This window comes from Bos indicus x Bos taurus, chromosome 23 (assembly GCF_003369695.1).
Source record: "Bos indicus x Bos taurus breed Angus x Brahman F1 hybrid chromosome 23, Bos_hybrid_MaternalHap_v2.0, whole genome shotgun sequence".
Classification (NCBI taxonomy): domain Eukaryota; kingdom Metazoa; phylum Chordata; class Mammalia; order Artiodactyla; family Bovidae; genus Bos; species Bos indicus x Bos taurus.
In genome coordinates this window covers 45,324,821-45,347,605 of record NC_040098.1, presented here as the reverse complement: position 1 = coordinate 45,347,605, position 22,785 = coordinate 45,324,821, and the positions used below count along the sequence as shown (strand labels likewise).

General features: G+C 43.1%; 1 protein-coding gene across 8 annotated transcripts in view; it reads left to right on the top strand.

The window, feature by feature from the left end:
* The window catches only part of HIVEP1 (human immunodeficiency virus type I enhancer binding protein 1), a 136,280-nt gene that overhangs the window by 93,232 nt on the left and 20,263 nt on the right, over positions 1–22,785 (top strand). For 7 of the 8 annotated variants that reach the window (XM_027525264.1, XM_027525261.1, XM_027525262.1 and 4 more), the window contains 4 exons: positions 5,469–11,413; positions 14,780–14,913; positions 15,627–15,802; positions 20,416–20,517. In XM_027525264.1, the coding sequence (XP_027381065.1) occupies positions 5,469–11,413; positions 14,780–14,913; positions 15,627–15,802; positions 20,416–20,517 (6,357 nt within the window). The remainder of the gene's footprint in view (positions 1–5,468; positions 11,414–14,779; positions 14,914–15,626; positions 15,803–20,415; positions 20,518–22,785) is intronic. The other variant, XM_027525265.1, reaches the window with a different exon arrangement.

Sequence of the window (22,785 nt, the reverse complement as noted above, 5' to 3'; positions counted from 1 at the left end):
TCTTTTTCCTTCAGTTCAGTCGCTCAGTCGTGTCAGACTCTTTGCAACCCCATGAATCACAGCACACCAGGCCTCCCTGTCCATCACCAACTCCCGGAGTTCACTCAAACTCACGTCCATTGAGTCGGTGATGCCATCCAGCCATCTCATCCTCTGCCGTCCCCTTCTCCTCCTGCCCCCAATCCCTCCCAGCATCAGAGTCTTTTCCAATGAGTCAACTCTTTGCATGAGGTGGCCAAAGTATTGGAGTTTCAGCTTTAGCATCATTCCTTCCAAAGAATACCCAGGACTGATCTCCTTTAGAATGGACTGATTGGATCTCCTTGCAGTCCAAGGGACTCTCAAGAGTCTTCTCCAACACCACAGTTCAAAAGCATCAATTCTTCGGCACTCAGCCTTCTTTACAGTCCAACTCTCACATCCATACATAACTACTGGAAAAACCATAGCCTTGACTAGACGGACCTTTGTTGGCAAAGTAATGTCTCTGCTTTTGAATATGCTATCTAGGTTGGTTATAACTTTCCTTCCAAGGAGTGTCTTTTAATTTCATGGCTGTAATCACCATCTGCAGTGATTTTGGAGGCCAGAAAAATAAAGTCTGACACTGTTTCCACTGTTTCCCCATCTATTTCCCATGAAGTGATGGGACCAGATGCCATGATCTTAGTTTTCTGAATGTTGAGCTTTAAGCCAACTTTTTCACTCTCCTCTTCCACTTCATCAAGAGGCTTTTTAGTTCCTCTTCATTTTCTGCCATAAGGGTGGTGTCATCTGCATATCTGAGGTTACTGATATTTCTCCCGGCAATCTTGATTCCAGCTTGTGCTTCTTCCAGCCCAGCGTGTCTCATGATGTACTTACTCTGCATATAAGTTACCGTGGCTTCCTAGGCCCTCCACTGTCCCATGTTTTGTATTTTGTCTTTTTTTTTTAGCATTCGCTGTCATTTTTGTTGATATTATTCTTGTCATTTCTGCTGCTGCTGCTGCTGCTAAGTCGCTTCAGTCGTGTCCGACTCTGTACGACCCCATAGACGGCAGCCCACCAGGCCCCACCGTCCCTGGGATTCTCCAGGCAAGAACACTGTCATTTCTAGCCCACCCTTAAATGCAAGGATTACCCAAACTTCTGATGGCAGACCTCTCTACCGTATATTCTCTCTGGCTTCTCATTTCTATACTTTTATGAAAAACAGCAGTCACTGCATACTCCCAGATCTGTGCCTCTAGCCCATACTCTCTCTAGGGAAAAAAAAGAATATGCGCATGTCTATTTAATCCATCATCATTTTCATACTGCTGTACAATCTTTGTAATTACTTGAAATGGATGTCTAATATTATGTTAAGTGGCTCTGCCATTATTAGCCTTAGCATTTCCCTGCTGAACATGCCTCGTCCTGGGTCTGCAGCTGTAATTTATAATTCTACATGTGGATATTGAGCTTGAGATTTGGTGGGATGGGAATTGAGTTGATTTCCACCCCAGCCACATGCCCCTCCCCCACTAAACAAGCTTCGTCTTGGTCCTTCCAGAGAGACAGGGAGCCTCAGCAGAACCCTGGGCAAACGTTTCTCAGGCTTTCTTGCTTTGAATCAGCTCAGGGGTCCACTGTCACCGCCTGAGTTCAGAGTAGCATTTTAACCCTTTCCTGAACTGCTGAAAGGTCTTCTAAACGGTGCCCCCTCCCTCTGATGTCTTGACTTTCTGACACCAGTGTGACCTCAGTTGTTAGAAAACAGGTGGTCCCCAGGTCTCCAGAACCAGGAGAGATCTGAAGTTGTTCACACTCAAGTGTTTTTTTAGTCAATCAGAAAAAGAGACTCACCTTCAATCCAGGCAGGGTTTTGAACACACTGTTAGGGTGGAGTTCACCATACCTGACTCTATCCAACCGTGAGAATATCCTTTGTCATACTTTAGCTCCTATTTCCTTAACCGTATTCCTTGAACAAGGAGAATGGTAAAGGAGATCCAACAAAATCTTAGAAGCATGAACACAGCTCAGAAAAACACTGTTGGGATCATATTCTCCATTGAACGCTACCCATGGTGATTCCCCATGATCTCAGGTAATAGAAAAGCAGAGAGAGTGTGAAGAGAAGGACCAAAAGTTCAGCCTCAAAGAAATTATTACCTCAGAAACAGAAGCGTTTTTTAAGCTTCTTTAAACTTAGTAAGATAATAAATTTATTTAAAGCCACAGTGGGCTTCCCTGGTGGCTCAGACAGTAAAGAATCCGCCTGCAATGCAGGAGACTTGGGGTTCGAGCCCTGGTTCAGGAAGACCCCCTGGAGAGGAAATAGCAACCCACTCAAGTATTCTTGCCTGGGAAATCCCATGGACAGAGGAAGCTGGCAGGCTGCAGTCCATGGGGTCACAAAGAGTTGGAGCAACTGAGCAATTAGCGCATGCGTGTGCACGCGCTCACACACACACACACACACACTGTCACACATAATATGAGGCAATAAAATGAGATGACATGGGAAATATAGAACTTAGGGAACAAAACAATGTCGTTCCAAAACTAATAAAACTGAAACAGCAAGGAACTTAATGGCCTAAAAATCAAATTATTGACGTAAGGGGAAAAGCTTTAGATAATTCTAGAAAAAGCAGGAGAGAAACACAAAGATGGAAGCAGTTTAAGTCATCATAAGGATGGTCCTGCACAAAGATAATTGATGTCAGTAATGTAAAAGAGCGCACCCCAAAGAAAAAAACTTGGCCAGAAAATGTATTTGAATAAATAATAAAACTTTTCTGAAATAAACTAAATGTATCTCCTTTAGAGGTTCATTGTGTTCCAGGAAAAAAATAATTGAAAGTTGTACATGGTCAGTTCTGAGCTGACTACTAGTTTTGTTATTAGACTTTGAAAAGAAACGTTCTTGCAGACAGGAAGGCAGAAAAAAGGCAAGTCACCTCAAGGAGGAGAAATGACTTGTTACGATGTCAGCAGGCTTCTCTGGACAGGCTTTTTTAAGGAAAGAAATGGTGTATTAGCACCAGGTATTAAAATTCAAAGAACAAAGAGTAAAACCACTATGCAAATAGAGTGTAAATGTTCTAAACATTCATCAGAGAGAGATGAGTGGGTCTTCATTTAAAACTGAAAGGTGGTTCATAAAATCTGTTTAAAATGTGTTCTTTTTTTTTCACATTTAGAAGAATGATCTCTATAAAGAAATAGGGATCTTAAGTCATTCCTTCCCCTTCATCTCAACTTCATTTTCTTAAAATACAAAGTTGAATTGTCTTTTTTTTTTTTTTTTAATATACATAGAATGTCCCCTTTAAAACTTCCTATGGTATTTCTTGGTAATTTGCCTGTGAGTTGAATTTTTGCTTTTTTTTTTTTTTCCTTTGGAGTGTAAGCTATCGTTTAACTTTTTTTTGGACAAACAGCTTTACCTAAAAGTAAAATCTTATTCCAGAAAGTATGCAAAATATAAAATAAACATGTTCACCCCAGTCAAGGCTCAGGTCACACTGGGTTGTGGATGGGCTTGGCGTGGACAGGTTTTTTTTCAAATCTCTTCGTGTTTTTGCTCTGAGAGTCGCCTGAGTTGGGAACTGCCGCTCCTCCAAGGGGCTGCTCTGCTCTGTTTTTGCGTCTCTTTTAACAGCCTAGTGGCTGTCTTGTTTCAGCCCAGCTCCAGCTTCTTGGGAAGTGAGTGGGGAAACTTCTCACCCGAGATGCTGATCATTTTTCATTTCGCCCTCCTGCTTGTGTAGTTAACGAGAGGCATCAAGTACATCACTGACGTTCCTGCATTTGTCCTGAAGAGGGAAAACCAGTGGGGAAATACCATTTTATAACTGAGTGGGTTGAAGAATCAAAAAGATTTGCTCAACGTCATTTTGTAGAGGTTATCAACAATACTGCTTCCCTGGTGGTTCAGATGGTAAAGCATCTGCCTGCAATGTGGGAGACATTGGTTCGATCTCTGGGTTGGGAACATCCCCTGGAGAAGGAAATGGCAACCCACTCCAGCACTCTTGCTTGGAAAATTCCATGGACGGAGGAACCTGGGTAGGCTACAATCCACGGGGTTGCAAAGAGTCGGACACGACTGAGTGACTTCACTTCTATCAACAATACTGATACCTTTCTTTTTTCTAGTTTTCTTTAGCTCAAGTATTTTCATCATGAGACCTTCCCTCCTTTTATTTGCCTCTCTGATTATAGTGGTTAAATGTATCTTTAGTGGATTAGTATGTTTTTTTTTTCCATTAAATTAAAACATGAGCGCACATAAACTGATGTCACAAGATGACTAGAAATTTTTATTTTATGTAAATTCTTCAGTTAATGCAAAGTAGTTATTTTGGTGTAGACATTTGGGTCTAATATGAATTTCAAATAGGTGCATTGTAACAGCTTTTTGAAAATAATGAGAAATTACAGTATCTGGCTTCCCTATAAGTAAGTAATATAAGCTTGAATAATTTTTGTTTATGTGCCCAAGGATCCAACAAATCGAAAGAAACTAAATTATGGCAAGCAATTATTGCTCAAAAATACAAGAGTTGACAATAGTTGACAGCGATTATGGGTGGTTGATGCCATTTGAATGGTGATTTATTTCAACACAGGGAGAAATGGAGGTGGTTTCATCTCTTCTCTCCTGTAATAAGCTCTATCTAGCTACCTACTCAGCTATCATTAACAGCAAAGAAATGTAGCCATTGAATATTTTTTGCAATTAAAATGGTGATTTTTTTTTTTTTTTTTTACTAAAGGCCATTACATCATTCTGACTTTAAAATTTGGTTGTTGAAGAGTCACTAATAAGTGTATTATTTTACTTTCATATTTTTGTTTATGGATATAATTGCTATATTTGCAATTCATCACAGTTCTACTAGTGAATATCCCATGATCATCTGAGTTACGTTTGCTCTAAAAATCATTATATGGAATCGAACTGGGGTCTCTTACATTGCAGGCATATTCTTTACCAGCTGAGCTATCCTTATGGGAAGCCCATAAGGATATCAGTATTGCCTATTTTCGAACAATGCTATTATTTTAGAAACTTGCTGAGACGTTTGCTTTAAAAGATACTAAATGTGAAAAGACAAATACCCAGCGTGAAAAAGTTGGATTTTCTTCTTTGTGGGCCAGTTCTCTCAGACTATTGTTCTAGGGTCCTCAGCTGCAAGGGTGAAGGTGGAGGATAACTTTGTTTTGAAACAAAACACCCAGGACCTTGGTGAGATGGAGGTCAAGAGAGAACACAGTGTTGTAGAAATGTATATAGTAAGGTCAACAGATTTTTGATGGCCAGCATATCACCAGAATGCTAGAATACAGTTTTATCCAAAACGGGCTTTCCTTAAACTGCCTTCTTCAGTTGTCCTAACACCCTCGTGATTGTAATGTTAATTAAAAAAAAATCATAATTGGTGTTCCTACCGCTTTACCAATTGGTTCTCTTTTTTCCTTTTTTTGAACAGAACTCTTAGAGGCTGGCATCAAAGGAACTTCCGAATCGCTTAAAGGTGTGAAACGGAAAAAGATTGTAGCAGAGAATCACCTGAAAAAAATACCAAAATCCCCTCTGAGAAATCCTCTTCAGGCCAAACACAGACAAAATACCGAAGAGTCCCCTTTCCCCCTGCTCGCGGGCGCAGCGGAGCCCCACAAGAAGCAGAGCCACAGCCCGGCGAAGGCCGGGGGGAGGCCGCTGACCAAACACAACGGGGAGACCCCAGGGCTGACCGCCGGGGCCCCCAAGCCCGAAGCCCCCGTCTGTCCCCGCAAGCCCCCACTTCTGCTGCAGCCGTCGGAGCCACGCCGATGGCGGTCGGAGGGCCCCGACCTCGCCAAGGCCGGCGTCCCCGAGGGAAAGAGTGACCCTGGGTCCCCGCCCAGCAAGGGCAAAGCTGAGCACCGTGAGGCTCCGGCCTCCTCCGGCCACAGCTCCCCACCCTCCTCATTTGCAAACACCGCCTTCGACGTCTTGCTGAAGGCCATGGAGCCAGAGCTGAGCACCCTGTCGCAGAAGGGCTCACCCTGTGCCGCGAAGATTGAAAACCTGAGACCAAATAAAACCGCTCGCGCCCCTACTCACCTGCATGGCGGCCCGCGGGAGGCTGCTGACCCACACCTGCCGGACGCGGCTGCCCCCTCAGAGCAGCCACTACCACCTCGGACCTTGTACCCCTCCGGGCCAGTGTGCGCCACTCAGAGGAGGGACCCAGCGGTAGTCCCGGCCTCCTCTCCCGCGTATCACATACACGAACTCCCTGTGCCTAAACACGGCCCACAAAGTCAGCAGCTTCCCGCGTGTTCGGGTTTCCCCCCATCCCTCGCAAGCCTGCAGGGCCAGGAGAACGCCCAGCTTGAACACGTCTACACCGCCGCGGCCACGTCACCCCCCGGCCGCACTCAGGTCACCCCGTCCAACCAGCAAGTGGACGCTGCTGTCTCAGTGCCAGTGAGCCCCACGCCTTCCACACAGTCACCCCCCACGCCCATCTACAACTCGAGCCCTGTCGCTGCTGTGGTTAACCACAGCGTGGAGCAAATGTGCAGTCTTCTCCTGAAAGATCAGAAGCCAAAAAAGCAAGGAAAATACATCTGTGAGTATTGCAACCGAGCCTGTGCAAAGCCCAGCGTGCTTCTAAAGCACATCCGCTCCCACACCGGGGAGCGCCCCTACCCCTGCGTGACCTGCGGGTTTTCATTTAAGACTAAAAGCAACCTGTACAAGCACAAAAAGTCCCACGCACACACTATCAAACTGGGCCTCGTCCTGCAGCCAGATGCCGGCGGCTTGTTCGTGTCACACGAGTCCCCCAAAGCACTTAGCATCCATTCGGATGTGGAAGACAGTGGAGACAGTGAAGAGGACGGCGCTGGCGATGAAAGGCCAAACGACCCGGGCTCCGTGGACCTGCAGCCGGTGCAGATGATAAGAATGCTGTCCAGCTCGGAAGCTTTACCAAAATCAGGTTCCATTCCAAGCAATCCTGAGCGCATGGTCGGTGACTTTGCACTGCAGGATGGGTCTTCAGAATCACAGGCCGTGGCAGAGTTACCAAAGGTTGTGGTCCACCCCATCAGCGTGTCCCCTTTAAGAGTTGACAGCCCAAAGGTTACGGATTCCAAGCCTGAGCTCCCTGGTACACAGAAGGACCTTCAGGGAACCCGGGTCCTGTCCCACCCGGCCTGGGCGTCCTCCCTGGAGGCAGATGAGAAGGCCCATCAGAAAGGCGACCCAAGTCAGCCCGACGGAAAGCCAGAGTCCCCTGTGGGCGCAGCGCATGCCCAGCTGCAGAGGCAGCAGGCCACCGATTACTGCCAAGAGCAGCAAGGAAAACTGCTGAGTCCTCGCAGCCTGGGAAGTACGGATTCGGGGTACTTTTCCCGATCTGAAAGCGCCGACCAAACCGTGAGTCCACCCACCCCCTTTGCCAGGACGCTACCCGCCCCAGAGCAGGACTCTGCGAAGAACAGCGGGCCCTCAACCCCTCGGGTCAGCACACCAGCAGCCTCTGCTGTTCCAGCAGGTGAAAAAGCACCCCTCCTCCCAGGTCAGATGCGCCCCCCGCTGGCTACGAAAACGCTCGAGGAGCGGATCTCGAAGCTCATCTCAGACAACGAAGCCCTGGTGGATGACAAGCAGCTGGACAGTGTGAAGCCCCGGAGGACCTCCCTCTCCCGCCGGGGAAGCATCGATTCCCCCAAGTCATACATCTTTAAGGACTCTTTTCAGTTTGACTTGAAACCAATGGGACGGAGAACAAGTTCAAGCTCTGATATACCAAAGTCCCCTTTCACCCCCACAGAGAAATCAAAGCAAGTGTTTCTTCTATCTGTACCTTCCCTCGACTGCCTGCCCATCACCAGGAGTAATTCCATGCCCACCACTGGGTACTCTGCAGTACCTGCCAGCATCATCCCTGCCCCGCATCCACTGAGAGGAAGTCAGTCTTTTGATGACAAAATCGGGGCTTTCTATGATGATGTCTTCGTACCAGGACCTAACCCTTCTGTGACCCAGAGTGGACATCCCCGCACCCTGGTGAGACAAGCAGCGGTGGAAGACTCCTCAGCAAGCGAAAACCACGTTCTCGGGGCCGGACAGCCCTGGGACGAGGGCCATCCTGGAGGCAGCCCCGCCGGGGAGACTGCAGCCCCGAGGAGCAAGCCCCCGGCCCCGGGCTCACACTTGGAAAAGAAGAAGTCTCACCAAGGGCGAGGGACCATGTTTGAGTGCGAGACCTGTAGAAACAGGTATCGGAAACTGGAAAATTTTGAAAACCATAAGAAATTTTACTGTTCAGAGTTGCACGGACCAAAAACCAAGGTCGCTGTGCGGGACCCCGAGCACAGCTCAGTGCCCGGTGGGGCACAGCACTACAGGGTCGCCGGGGCCACCGGGGTCTGGGAACAGACGACCCAGATGCGGAAAAGGAGGAAAATGAAAAGCGTCGGAGATGACGACGAACTTCAACAGAACGAGAGTGGAGCACCTCCGAAAAGCTCCGAGGGCTCCCGGTCTCAGAGCGCGCTGGGCCCGGCTCCCAGCCTGTCTCAGCAGAACCTTGCCATACCCAGCGAGCTGCAGCCTCGAAACCTTCAGCGGCAGACCACGCAGATTCAGCTCGGGACCAGAGGCCCCAACCAGCCCCGGGACCCAAAGCCGTCGTCCGTCCTGGAAGAGCCGATGAGTTCGGCTGCCCAGGACAGGGCGGAGCCCAAGAGACATGGGGCCGGCATCTCGGTCATCCAGCACACAAACTCGCTCAGCAGGCCCGGGGCCTTTGACAAGCTGGATGCTGGCGAAGGCGCGTCCCCCGTGCCTTTCCAGGAGCTGAGAACGGGCAAGCCGGGGTCTCTGAGCGTCAGAGGAATTTCCCAAGAAGAAGGCTGCCCTTCCCGGCACACGTCTCAGCCCACGCTGTCCGATGCTCCAAGAGGGGAACTTCAGGACGGTTCCAGAAAGATCTCAGGTGAGCGGCATGTGCTCGGACAGCCCTCCAGACTCGTTCGGCAGCACAGCATCCAAGTCCCAGAAATCCTGGTCACCGAAGAGCCAGATCGGGACCTGGAAAGCCAAGGCCACGATGCGGAGAAATCGGAGAAGTTCAGTTGGCCTCAGCGGAGTGAAACCTTGTCCAAGCTGCCGACGGAGAAACTGCCGCCCAAGAAGAAGAGGCTGCGCTTGGCCGAGATGGAGCATTCTTCCGCGGAGTCGAGTTTCGACTCCACGCTCTCCCGGAGTCTCAGCAGGGACAGTAGTTTATCGCACACTTCGAGTTTCTCCGCCTCTTTAGACGTGGAGGACGTTTCTAAGACCGAGGCCTCCCCCAAAATCGACTTTCTGCACAAAGCGGACTTCCTCCTGATTCCCGCTGGCTCTAACACACTGAGTGTTCCGGGGGGTCACCGGGAGATGCGGCGGGCTGCGTCAGAACAGATTCACTGCCTGCAGACGTCCATGGAGGTGTCCGATTTCAGAAGCAAGTCATTCGACTGTGGAAGCATCGCCCCATCTCAGAAGGTGCCACCGGCTGAATCGCATCCTCCGACATCCCCTTCTGGCGTGGGGGTCGCCGGGCACGTGCCCCTCTTGGAAAGACGGAGGGGCCCACTGATACGGCAGATCTCTTTAAACATCGCTCCGGAGAATCAGCTGGCTCCCGGGAACCCATTATCTTTCCAGACCATCGCCCCTCCCGCTGTGAACACAGTGCCATTGCAGGGGCCTCAGCTCACTCACACAGTTTCAGCCGAGTTTCCTGCAAGTACTTTGCACTCCCAGACTCCAGTGAAGGATGTGCGAGCAGAAATGGCAAGTTCCCACTCTCCAAACCTCTTTCCCCTTCAACAGCTTCTAGGTATACACTTGTTGAATCAAATCCCTGTGCCCCTTAGCCACCCAGACACACACATGTCCCTGCAGGTGTCTTCTACGCAGAGTGTCAAACCAGATGCAAGCCCCGGTGGTGGCTGTGTACCTTCTAAAAGTGAGGACTGCTTTGCTCCCAAGTACCAGCTCCAGTGTCTGGCAGTCCCCTCGAGCCAGCCTTGCGCTTCTAATCCTGTGCAACCTCTGCCAAAGCAAGGTCTTTCAGATGCAGCCGGGGCCACCCCTCGTGCAACCTCACTGACCTTACCAGCCAAATTAGCAGAAGCCACATCTAACTCGTGTCCTCCACCACCCCTGAAGGTTGGGGCCCTCGGTGGTCAGGTGCCAAAGGGGCCCACGTCCTTGACGCTGTCCACACACCTGCAGACTCAGGTCTCCACGTACTGTTTCGCTGCAGTCACAGCTCTGCCACAAATCCTAGTGACCCAGGATCTTTCCAATCAGCCGATTTGCCAGGCTAATCGTAGTACGGTGCCAATCAGCGAAGAACAAAGTTCCGTACCAAAACCGCAAAACGATCCCCGGAATGCTTTGCCAAACCCAGAGGGAGAGCTCGTCGGCCAACCTGTCTTTTCAGAGATGGGCCAAAACCCATCTCCATCAGAATCCTCGCCCACAACACCGAAGATGTCTGTCGGAAGACTTTCCCCACAGCAAGAATCTTCAGCTTCCAGTAAAAGGATGCTCTCCCCAGCAAATAGTTTAGACATCGCCATGGAAAAGCACCAGAAGCGAGCCAAGGATGAAAACGGAGCTGTCTGTGCAACAGACACAAGACCACTGGAAGCCGTGGGTTCAAGAGCTCCTGATGGTAGCAAACAGAAGAAGCCTGTGCTGGTGAGGCAGGTGTGTACCACGGAGCCCCTTGAGGCTGTGACATTGGAGCAGGATGTTTTTCCTCACCCTGAAGTCAGTACCGAGGCTCTTCACTTGACTGCTGTGTCACCAGCCGATAACGTGTCATCAGGACACTGCAAGCCTGTGGCTAGAGAACCCATGAAAGAAGTGCAGGAATTTGAAAGCATCCCGTCAGCCGCATTGCTGACGCCAACAGTTCAAAACCCAGCTGCCCCTGCAGAGAAAACTCACATTTCTCCTTTGGAATCCATAGACAACCACCAAGAAAGGAAGTCTCCAGGGATTAAAAATCCAGGCGACAAAGCGAACGTCCAGGAACAGAGCCAGCCTGCGGCCACGACTCCTTCCATGCGTGAGGCTGGCGACACACAGCCGTCCACGTCCTTCCCCAGCCTGAAGACAGCCACGAGCTCCACGTGGTGCTGCCTGATGAGACAGAAGGCCCTGCACCTGCCGCAGAAGGACCAGAAAACCTCGGCCTACACTGACTGGACCGTGAGCGCCAGTGACCCCAACCCACTCGGCCTGCCGACCAAAGTGGCTCTTTCTCTCCTGAACTCCAAGCAGAAGACCGGAAAATCTCTGTACTGTCAAGCAATAACCACCCATTTCAAGTCAGACTTACTGGTCTATTCAAGCAAGTGGAAAAGCAACTTAAGCAAGGTACTTGAAATATCCTTTATCTTCAGAAAGAGTCTGTGCAAGTTAGTTTCCACCTGTCTGGATGCCTGCAAACATTTCAGTTGGAGGTTGTATTTTAATTTTGAATGACAAACTGTGCTAAGTGTAGAATTATTTGAAAGAAAGTGACAAGTTTACCTAGGGAGCTATATTGATCAAGATTACCCAGAGTCCCTTCAGTGATTCTGTCTTTAAGCGTTTTGAAAATGATAACCTGCCTTGAGCACTTTTTTTCTGTTGGCGGAAATTTAAGTCCTAATGGTACATATAATCGTATTTTTACTTTTATCTGTCTCTTATACTAAGGATTTGTTTTTCTTGTTAGGTGACAGAAGACTACATTTATGCTTTGTCCCTGCTAATGAAGGGGAACAGAGATGTGAATATTGGAGATTGTTCTGTTTCATTTTGAAATAGAAGCAGAGAGCCATTCATCCTTGCTTTATGCAAATCTGACCACCCTCCGCTGACCATGCTAATCTCATATCTCGTTCTGTGTAGCTATAAGAATCATCTTACTACTAGAGAAAAGATTCACAAAATAACTGTACACTTGATAATTAAGTTAATTTGGTCAAGATTTGTACAGAAAAGTCATAAAAGTATTAAGTTTGGGTTATTTGTGAAATAAATCTTATTAGAGTTGGTTTTATAAAATGAGGAAATCATTTAAATGATTAAGAATAAATACATAAATAAGAGTATTAGGTTGGACTCTGGACATTCAGAATTGTAGATTAAGTTCTTGATCTGTACAGGTTATACAGGTTCATAAATATTTATTTATCAATAAGATAATAATCACAGTACCAGTATTAGAAGTGTATACAACTTTAAAAGAAGGAAGTCTCTAACACTAGCAGGTAACTCAAGGAATATAAGGAAGATATTCCAAGAGTCGTGATACTTTGGCTGAATCTTTAAGGAAGAAAAAAAAGTAGAGAATTTTTTTTTTCAAGCAAACAGAAATGAGAAATTTTAATAGTCTGCCAAATGATGTGGAAGTGAAAAAGAACGTGGTTCATTTATAGAACCCCGAGGAGTCCAGCGTGGCTAGCAGGTGTTGGAAGCTTGAGACACTGACCTAGTTTGAAGTTGGAAATGTCAATAAAGACCAAAGGAATGCACATGGTGGTAGAGAGCCTTTGATACTTTCTCAGTGGAGGAGGGTCCATCTAGACCACTCAGAATTTAATTTTCAGGTGCTTAGCCTCTATGTCTACTAAATCAGATGGAAAATGAGACTTGAGCATGAGAATTTAAACAGAGCTTCGTGTATCTATGTTCCTGAAGCACCTATGAAAACTAGCTCTCCTTCAGTGCTGAGTGCTTGGTAGAAATGCCTTGGGAGGGCACACCCAGATTTGGAGCTGGGAAAAGAGTTCCAGGTGGAAGGTGTAGAGATCCTTCAGTGCATAGATGCAATTAATGAGGTCGCCCAGGAAGAGTGTGAAGAAGAGAGAGGGGCTTGGGACGGATCCCAATCAATATCCCTACTATTTAAAGGGTTGAATGAATGAAGAAAGTCCCCATTGGAACTGAAAGAGAATTTCAAAAGGAGGGGAACTAGGAGAAAGTGGTATCACACAGGGCGAGGAAGAAGATATTTCAAGGAGAACTGTTCGAGCCAAGAGGTCAGACAAAGGAGACTAGCAGGTATCAGGACTGAACGGCCTGATATCCCTGAGGCTTGAGCTATATGGACTGGTGACCATGGGGGGCTGGCTACTGGCTTGAAGGTTGCTGCTGCTGCTAAGTCACTTCAGTCATGTCTGACTCTGTGTGACCCCATAGACGGCAGCCCATCAGGCTCAGGCTTGAAGGTTGACTCACACCCAAGTGTGGATGTCTTTATAATTCAAAATGGAAAAGAATAGACAGATGCTAAAAGAAATGAGGTGTCAACACCATATAATGGATAGAGTAGTTAAGCATATAGACTAAGAAAATAGTATAGCTTTTGGCGTGTTGCTCTTTGGTGAACAGAAATGAGATCTGATAGCAAGAATGTGAGCAAAAGATAAGGGAGAATTTGGTATTGAGAAGAAGGTAAGCAATAGGATTGCTGCTGTTAAAGGTACAAAGTCAAGGAAAGGTGTGCGTATATAGATTCCAGATTGCAGGGAGACCGGGTGTGTTTGCCAGAAAAGGAGGAGACAGTTGCATTTGTACTCGTCAGGGTCTGTGCCATTACCTCTTCACACCACCTTTTTGAGACAGGCCAGCTGCTCTTCTTTGCCCCTGGCTTTGTAAGGACGGGCCTTCCCAACGGAGTTCTTGGTGAGGCCACTACGGCCCTCTGTTCATGGTACACACCCCTTCTCATCACTTAACTATGTTACTCTGTAATTATGTTACTATGTCCTCGCAGTACAATAGCTGTCTACTTGGTGGTGTGATTCTTAGAGGAAGATTGTCGGGGAGGCTGGAATCAAGAGGCCCTTAATCAGAAAAGTTGGGCCTTATTTTGGATTTGGCCAGAGGACTGGAGTTGGTGTCCTTGCTGTTAACACTTGACCTTCGACAAGGGTCCCTCCTCACTGGGACGTGATCCACCAGCGCTGCCCGCCTCCTGGGGCCTTTGAGGGCAGAGTGGACCGGGGAGTGAGATAAGTGGCTGGGAATAGTGCAGCTGTATAAAATCATGAGATGGTGTCGCAGCGTTTCGGCAGGGAAAGCACACACTGTTCATTATCCTCGTGTTCAGTGCTTTTTTTCCTAGAGATTTAAGTAGTGTGAGGCCAAGACCTAACTTTTGACCTGAGGTGTATAATTCACAGTCATCACTATTAGGAACTTTGCAGAGGATAGCGAGAAGAAATCTAACTATGGTTTAAAATGATGGGGAAGAGGAGGCTAAAATATTGGGAAACAGGGCTACTTCTTTAACTTCACCGCACATTGACACTGACGGGGAGTTACTCGTCTTTTTCAGGGTGTGAGACATTATGCCATAAGGGGTAGCTAGCTCTTTTCCATACGTATGCTTAGGCTGTAATATGAGTGATTGGTAGCTCTAAGAACAGTATTTAGTTTATTTTTTAAATTCGTATTAGGTTCATTGAATATCAGGGTGGGAGGTTGTAGAGTCTTTATTTGGGGGTGTCACTGGAATGTGGTGGAATTTTAAAGTCCAATAAGATTTATCAGTTCATTGTGATTCCGACAGATAAAGGAGGAGAGAAAGCAATGACCTTTAAAGCTGTTACGTCCTTGTAATGCCTTCCATTAAGCTAACCTTATGCACTGTACTCTGCCGTGTTTTAATTTCCAAGTGAAACATCAGCGTGTTTGTGTTTTCAGCTTTATTAAATTAGTGTCTCTCTCTTTTTTTTTTTTCCCTTTCAGAGAGCATTAGGTAATCAAAAGTCCACAGTAGTTGAATTCAGCAGTAAAGATGCCTCTGAAATTAACAGTGAGCAAGATAAAGAAAATTCCTTAATCAAAAGTGAACCAAGAAGAATTAAAATATTTGATGGAGGGCAAGTACAAATTTTACTTCTTAAATGTACATTTAAACTTACTTTTTAAATGTACATTTGCTTTCATGTGAATGAAGACTTACTAGTGCCAATTTTATAAAAATGTTGCAGAGTTTCTCGGCTTATTAACAGAATCTTCATGGCAAAATATATGTTAGGTATTATGTTAAATAACTCCATTTTGATCAAGAAAATGATAACTATTTAGGAAACATTATAGGTTCTAGGAGGCAGCTGAACACTAAATTTTCAGAGTGAACCCTGGGTTTCACATTGATTCATAATAAGGAATGGCCTGGAAAAAATCTGCTAAGAGAGATGAATTAATTGCCTATTTGATATCTTTTGTGAATTTGGTTGTGAAAAAAATCATAAGAGCCAGTTGTAGTTAAAATGAAGCTCAGAAATATTTCAGTACTGATAGTTGTAACTGAATTTAACAATAACGAAACTTTTAGACAAGTGACTTAGACTAGGAACTATTTTAAAATTAAACCTGGTATTGAATAAAGCTTGAATTGAATTAGCTATTAGAATATTGTGTTGCTTTGAAAAGCTGGAATATTCTGTTACTTGTATGTGCATAACATTTATATTGATTGAGTGTAAATATTGTGCCTTGTCTTTATTTTTTAGGTTGAATTTTAATCATCAATATTTTCTCCAAGACATAGTATCCAGTTGCTTTATTCATTTTTTTTTCTTTAAATTAGATATAAATCAAATGAAGAGTATGTATATGTCCGAGGCAGGGGAAGAGGAAAGTACATTTGTGAAGAATGCGGAATCCGCTGTAAGAAACCTAGCATGTTAAAGAAACACATACGAACCCACACAGATGTCCGCCCCTACCACTGCACTTACTGTAACTTCTCCTTTAAGACGAAAGGTATGAGACGACACTGCTTCATAGTCCTTTATTATATGCATTAAGTCAGTAGAGCCAAGACCCAGCTTTGCATATTATTTGACCAACGATGCAGTAGTTTAAATAAACTAATATACATTATACCTTATTAGCATCATGTTTTTATTTCTTTCTATATTTCTAGACCTCAGATTTTAATTACCTACTTTGAGAATATATGTAATAAATATGACATTCGAAAAGGAGCAAGTGCCCTTTTTTCTTTTACTCCCCAAATTACAGTTGTATAACGTGATGACTAATACGTTTTCAAAATTCCTTATTTTGGGGCCAAAGAAGAAAAAGAAATTTTTGTGATCACAAGTAAATGCATTTCAGTGCTACAAGATTAAAGACAAAAATTAATAAGTACAGTAAAATTATACTGATTACATTCATGTTTTATTATCTAATTTTAGTCATGCATAGCCATTTCTTTTTTTTCCATGAAACATTTATTTTACCCAAATTCTTTGGAATTTGTTTCAAAGTTTTCTTTTATACTGTGTAATTATTATAGAACTTAGAACTAGTAGTTAAAGTTACATTTAGTACCATTTCTGTACTCTTTATATGTTTTTATTTAAATTGTAAGGCTTTATTATAGTTAAGGTAATTTTACCTTCTGTAAATTTCCTGTTACATATAATGAATGCACTATTGTAAAATGTTTGCTTCCTCCATTAGGTTCCTTGTTTATGGATTATTGTATAAAAATTAGTTGCTTGAGGCTTCAATTTCATATACCACCCTTTACAAAATAAGACTCTCTCAAATACAAGGCAGTGTGATCATAAAATTATTTGTCTAAAAGGACAAAATCTATGAAAAATATTTAATCAGTAACTTTTTCACAGAACGACTTTCCTTTTAGTTAACATTTGCTTTTTTCTTATTGTATTGGTTGACTTTGAGGTTTTGTTTTAAAGATTGATCAGTTCTTCAGCAAAGTTCATTACCTTTTTTGGCTACTGTTTATTGGCATTTAAGGAGAGTTATAGTGTATAGTAGCTTCTAATTAGCTCTCCTTAAATGCCAGTAATACCTGAAACAAGAGTGATGGGGGGAAACAAAACCGTGATCCAAATAGTCTTGAATAGTTCTAAAGTTTCAAGAAATCATGAGTTGGGAGCAACCATGATTCTGTCTTTCTTGATGTATAGAGGAGTTCCTTCTAGAAATGGAGAGTGTATTTCAGGATAATTTTCCTGATCTTGTGGGAAGGCTTTGATAGGATTAAGTGGTTTGATCTTTTAACCCAATTCATGGCTTTTACACTGGTTTTGACCCTAATGATTATGAAATGCCCGTCTGTTAAATAATTTCCAATGTGAGACCAGGAGATTAGCAATAGCCCAGTATTTACAAATAAAAGATGACCAGGTACAAAGTGATGTTACCAGATAAAAGAGGATCAAGGTATAATGTGAAATGGGTATTTCTCGGTAGAAGGAGGGAAAGGAATCAGGGTATTTTAAAGGTATATTTATAAGGGCAAGAAAGGAAGGAAAACGTAGATGTGGAAAACCAAATGGAACCACAGAGATTTCTTGGCAAAGAAAAATTTCATGAATCATCAAGTATTAATCCTAGTGAGATAGCTCAGACCAGCATCATGTAGAATTTAAGATAAATGTCTATTAAGTGGTGGACGGGGCATTATGATCCGTGAAGAGTGAGCAGTGCATGTTAGCAGTCTTCCTGTCTGTCATTTCTCAAACATGCCACACATGTGAGTTTACGTTAAACTTTCTGTTTTGTCAGATTGTTCATTGGAATTACACGATAAATACTTATTTAAAGAAAGCTACCCAAGCTAAGGAGACTGGTGAAGAAAATGTCAGAAATTCACTATTTCCCTATTCTCCTCAGGGCAATTCTCTTTTCTGTGGTCAGCTTCCCTGTAGAAGACTACCTTTTGTGAATGTATGTGGAACAGATTCCATAGTACCTTTTAAAGGCAGCTAAATAATAAAAGTCTTGTTTTTTGATGAGACTGTAGATTTTGCCCTACTCTGATTGATTTGGTTTTCCCAAGCAGTTCACCTCTACTTCTTATTGGATGTGTCTGATTATTAACAGAAAGTAATAGTGATGTGACGGCATGCCCTATAAATAGGAGTATGCAAAGATAGCATTGCTCTGTTCTCCTAGACTTTGATGCTTCTGATGGTCATGCTTGTAAATCTGTGCTTCATCGTTTGTCCTCTCAGTTTATTTTATGAATGCATTTTCAAACCAGTTTTAATTGATTTGTCTTCATTATTCTACTTTAAAGGTCAGTCAGCAGAAAATACACATTGAGCTTGCATCTCTGCAGGATTTAGGCCCATATATAAAACAGAAAGTTGGGCTCTCTCTATATATAGCTATAGGAACCCAGAAACAAAAGCTTCCTGCTTTCCAGAGGATTTAGATTAATGTTTATTAAATCTGTTGAAAAATATATTGTGTTAAATTAATGCACCAAGTTTAAAGCATTGCTAGGGGATATTTGCATTTTAATATGCGTGTTCTGCATATGAAATGCAAATTGCTTTATTTTAAATTATTTACAAAGTTGGTTAATAATAAGTAATAGCTCAAGTTATGAGAAAATATGCTTATTAAAAACTTTATATTCCCAAATTTGCCTCCTTACAATTATACATCTATCTCTTAGAAAACAAATGACCTCTATGACTACCTATTTATTAAGGAACAAAAGCATTTTGAAAGAACTATTAGTGGACCTTGTAAGTTGGTTTGTAATATTGATATCATACTAGAAAGTGTTTTGACTTGTAAATGGAAATTTCAGCCACAATAAGATGGGAAAACTAGTCATAACTTTTAGTATGAAAATTTTGAAGCATACAGAAAAGTAGATATTTGTATAATGAGCACCAGTATACCCATCATCTTTTAATAGTTGTTAACATGTTGCCAAATTTGCTTCATGCTTTATTTTAAAATAAATGTCAGACCTGGCAAGTCATTTAAGCTGGACATTCTCTCTAGAATCACAGAGGTCAGGGTTTGCTGGATCCTAGTATCTAGTCTGGGCCCCGCTTTCACTTGAACCTGTTAAGCCCCAAGCTCTGGGATGTTGTACATACCAACTAGTGCAAGAATTGGCCTAAACAGGTTTGACCAGATCCACCGGCTCACTGAATTTTTAGTGAAATTGAAGTTCTATAAATATTGCAGTTTCACTGGTCTTCTAGCTATCGCAAGATTTGGCTCCAAGTCTGGACCAGTGATTCAGACATGTTTAGCTCTTCTAAAGGTTTATTCTCAAATACTAATATGCCCCTGCTCACCAAACCCAGCATTTAGATTTTGTTTCTTTTCAAAAGAGGTGATTTTCCCTTCTTGGCAATTTTGGGTGTGTGTGGCATTATCCACTCAAGCTGCTTGTTATCCTCTAGAGAATCTGAGTTCTCTCCCTGTATTAATGATCACTTTGGGCCAGCATGCCCAGTGGTTCCCAGTGTAACCCAGTGGGTCAATATACCAGCTGTCAGAGGAAATACCCCTTTAGGGTTACTATTAGGAGACTTTTAGTCACAAGGGTGAATACTTACAGGGGTAAATATACCAGCTGTCAGAGGAAATACCCCTTTAGGGTTACTATTAGGAGACTTTTAGTCAGAAGGGTGAAGTGAAATTAATGCAGAAAATTCTTTCTCTTGTTCCAAACACACAGAAATACTATTTGTAATACAACAACTAACTATAGTTTTGAATAGATAGCCAAGCTTGAAATTTAGAAAGACAGATTCTCAGATAACAAAAATAAAAAAGAAACTCCAAACTAGCATGGTGAACAGATAATGGAAAAAAAAAAAGTCTATAAAGGCATCAAGCCAGATATATGTCCACAGACCTGGGGATTCATACTCGTCCTAGAATGGAGTCTAAGGCCTCTGAAAGAAGCCTGGATCACCTGTCCAGTGTCTTTGGATCATGTAGGGGAAAAGCTCCCTGCTGAAAAACAAATCCCTATACCTATGCCATGCCAAAAAGATCCCCAGATTCATCCAGAATTACTGGAATGAAGCTTTTCAAGTCTCAGGCAGAAGCATCTGGAAAACCGACATATAGAGATGTCTACAGCCCAGGGTACTTACAACTTCATGCAGAACCATCTTGCTCAAGATAAGTTTACAATAAAAGCTAAGAAGTGTACAAGGAAATAAAATACTATGAGGGAAGGCCAGCAAACACAGCCTGGGGAGAATTCAGAAACCACAGGTCACAGTGCAATCTGAAAGGGACTTTAAGTGTGTATAAAATGTTCTATGAAATAAATAAGGACTGGAGAATAGAAACCATAAGGCAATGGTAGACATTATCAAAGTAGAGGAGATTATTACTTAATAATAATTAAGTAATAATCTGAATAATAAATCTCTCTTCTTTATGATTACTTAACAACAGGGTTATTACAACATACAGATGCCAGTATTTTCTTTTGAACAAATTTTAGTCATTGGAATTGTGTAACCACAGTCTGTACTTTCACTTGAAATAGGAATGGAATTTGCCAGTATTGACAAATGCAATAGCCAAATAATACTATGTAAGCTTAGTAAACATTCTTTTCCCTTAAGGAAATCTGACAAAACACATGAAGTCCAAGACACATAGCAAGAAATGTCTGGATTTAGGCGTCTCAGTAGGTTTAATAGATGAACAAGATACAGAAGAATCAGGTAAGGCTTTATTCCATATTTTTCATAAATGCTATTAACAGTGTACTCTTTTTTTTTTTTTTGCATCCATACTCTTCTTTCCATTCCCACTGACTTTGCTCAGTTCCTATTTTCATTGCCTCTTATTTATCCTATGTGATAGACTCCTGATCAGTTTCCCATCTTTACTTTGTCTTCCTTCCTTTAACATCTATCCCTGCTGACGTTGTTAATCTTCCTGCAGCATGTGTCTGATCATACTATCCCTCCGCTCCGAGTCTTCCATCGGTTTCCATTTGCCTACCAAGAACAGTATGAGCCACTTGACCGAGTAATTCCTCACAATCCTTTCTAGTCTGACGCCCGCCCGCCCGCTTCTCCACCTGTGTCCCTCATCTCTCTCTCTCTCTTCACTTGCCCCACCGCTTGAGTCTCCTGCTTCCGTGACGCTGATCCGGCTCTGCCTGTACCGCTCTCCCTGAAGGCCCCGCCCCCGCTCCCCGCAGAAACGCGGCTCCCCGTCTGCACCCGGTCGAAATCTTATTTCCTCCAAGATCCAGCTCAAATCCACCGCTGGCACGAAGCCTTCTCTGATTTTTTCCCTTGCCACAACACTTGTGGAAAGCAGTTGTTCCCTTTTCTCGACACCTGCAATATTCTAGAGTTTGCTCCGTGAAAGTAATGAACCCCTTTCTGCCATGCTTTTATTATGATTTACACGCTTCCTTGCTCACCTCCTCACTGAGATTCTCAAGCGTGTCAGGAGTAGAATTCATGCCTGGGTAATACTCGAGGCCACCCACAGTCCTCAGCGCGGCGCCTTGCTCAGGGCAGCCGCTCTGGAAATATTTGTGGCATAAAGTATTCGTTTGCTTCCCCGGATTGTTTATTATCTTGAAAAGATTAACTGGTTGTTTTCTTAACAACAGTTGTTAGCTCAACAACCAGAAGTATTTATCTCTAACCAGTTTTGAGGAGAAATAAACCTGTTCATCTGTTCTGACTAATCAGACAGTAGAATTTTATTCTTTGTAAGGCTTTTTGTTTCAACCCAAGAATTTAGCAACAAAAGAGATACATTGTTGTTTTTTTAAGTTTCCTATTGCTTTTTTGAAAAATACCCTAAATTAAACATTTACCTGCTTGCTATGTTTTAGTTAGTATGTACTAGTTTGATGTAGAAAAAATTTCCAAAGAGAAAATGGTGAAGACATCTTTGAAAACATAGGTAAAAAAAGCAAATGTTTTTCATTCCACCTGACAACAATTAACACACTAGATGAACCAGCCTGAATTTGTTTCTAAATATTCAAGAGAAGTGACTCATGTCGGAAGTGCTACGGTTGATATGATTTATTATTTTAAGCTTAAGGAAAAGATTGCCTTAAAATTTAATTACTGGCAATGAATGGATGTGTTCTTAAAAGAAGGAAAAGATAATTATAACAAACTTAGGACAAAAAAGAGGTTCTTAGTGTTTTATAGACACTTTGATACACTGATGCATATTGGGAATGGCAATATCAGGATTTAAAAGTAATATGTCAAATTAACATATGTGTAACTTTTTTGTCCTAGGAACAGAAGTATTAAAACTGATTTTAGAATGGCTAGGAATTGAATTCTGTGTTGGTGTCTTTGTTTAAAGACACACATTTAATAAAATTAATATACCTATAGTTTACTTCTAATATAAATCGTCTGTTTGATTTATTTTCTGCTCTTTATAATCCTGCAGTAAATTAACTACCATAAGTATTTAAGTGAAAAAAATCTCTCCTCATTATTTATTTGCTTTATTGCTGTTCCACAGAGCAATTCAGAATTAAAAAGCTAGGAAAAAATCAGTAAGGGTTTCAGTGAGTATATTGATCACCTACAGACTAGAAAAAGCTCAAAGTAAGGGCTGTAACATGAAACACTAATTTCTGAAAAAGGTATAAATGTTAAAAGCATTATTATTATAATATATACTCTGAAGTGTTTTTTACTTTTTCAAGAAGATAAGTCTTACAAAATTAAGTAAATGTCTGTAGACATCTACTGAATTGTCAAGGGAAGCTTGTGTTTATATCCCAGATTTCCATAGGCGAATTAAGTGCAGTATTCATGAATTATCAGCATCATTCCGATTGGCTGACTAATGATGATCTTACGTTATCTCCCATTCATTTTTGTCATTTCTCACCCCATTCCAGAAGCACTGGAAGCAGGTTTTAGGTTACGACTCAAACTTAATGGCCCTAATTCCCAATTTCAGTTGAGATCCTCTGATAAAACTCGAGGTAG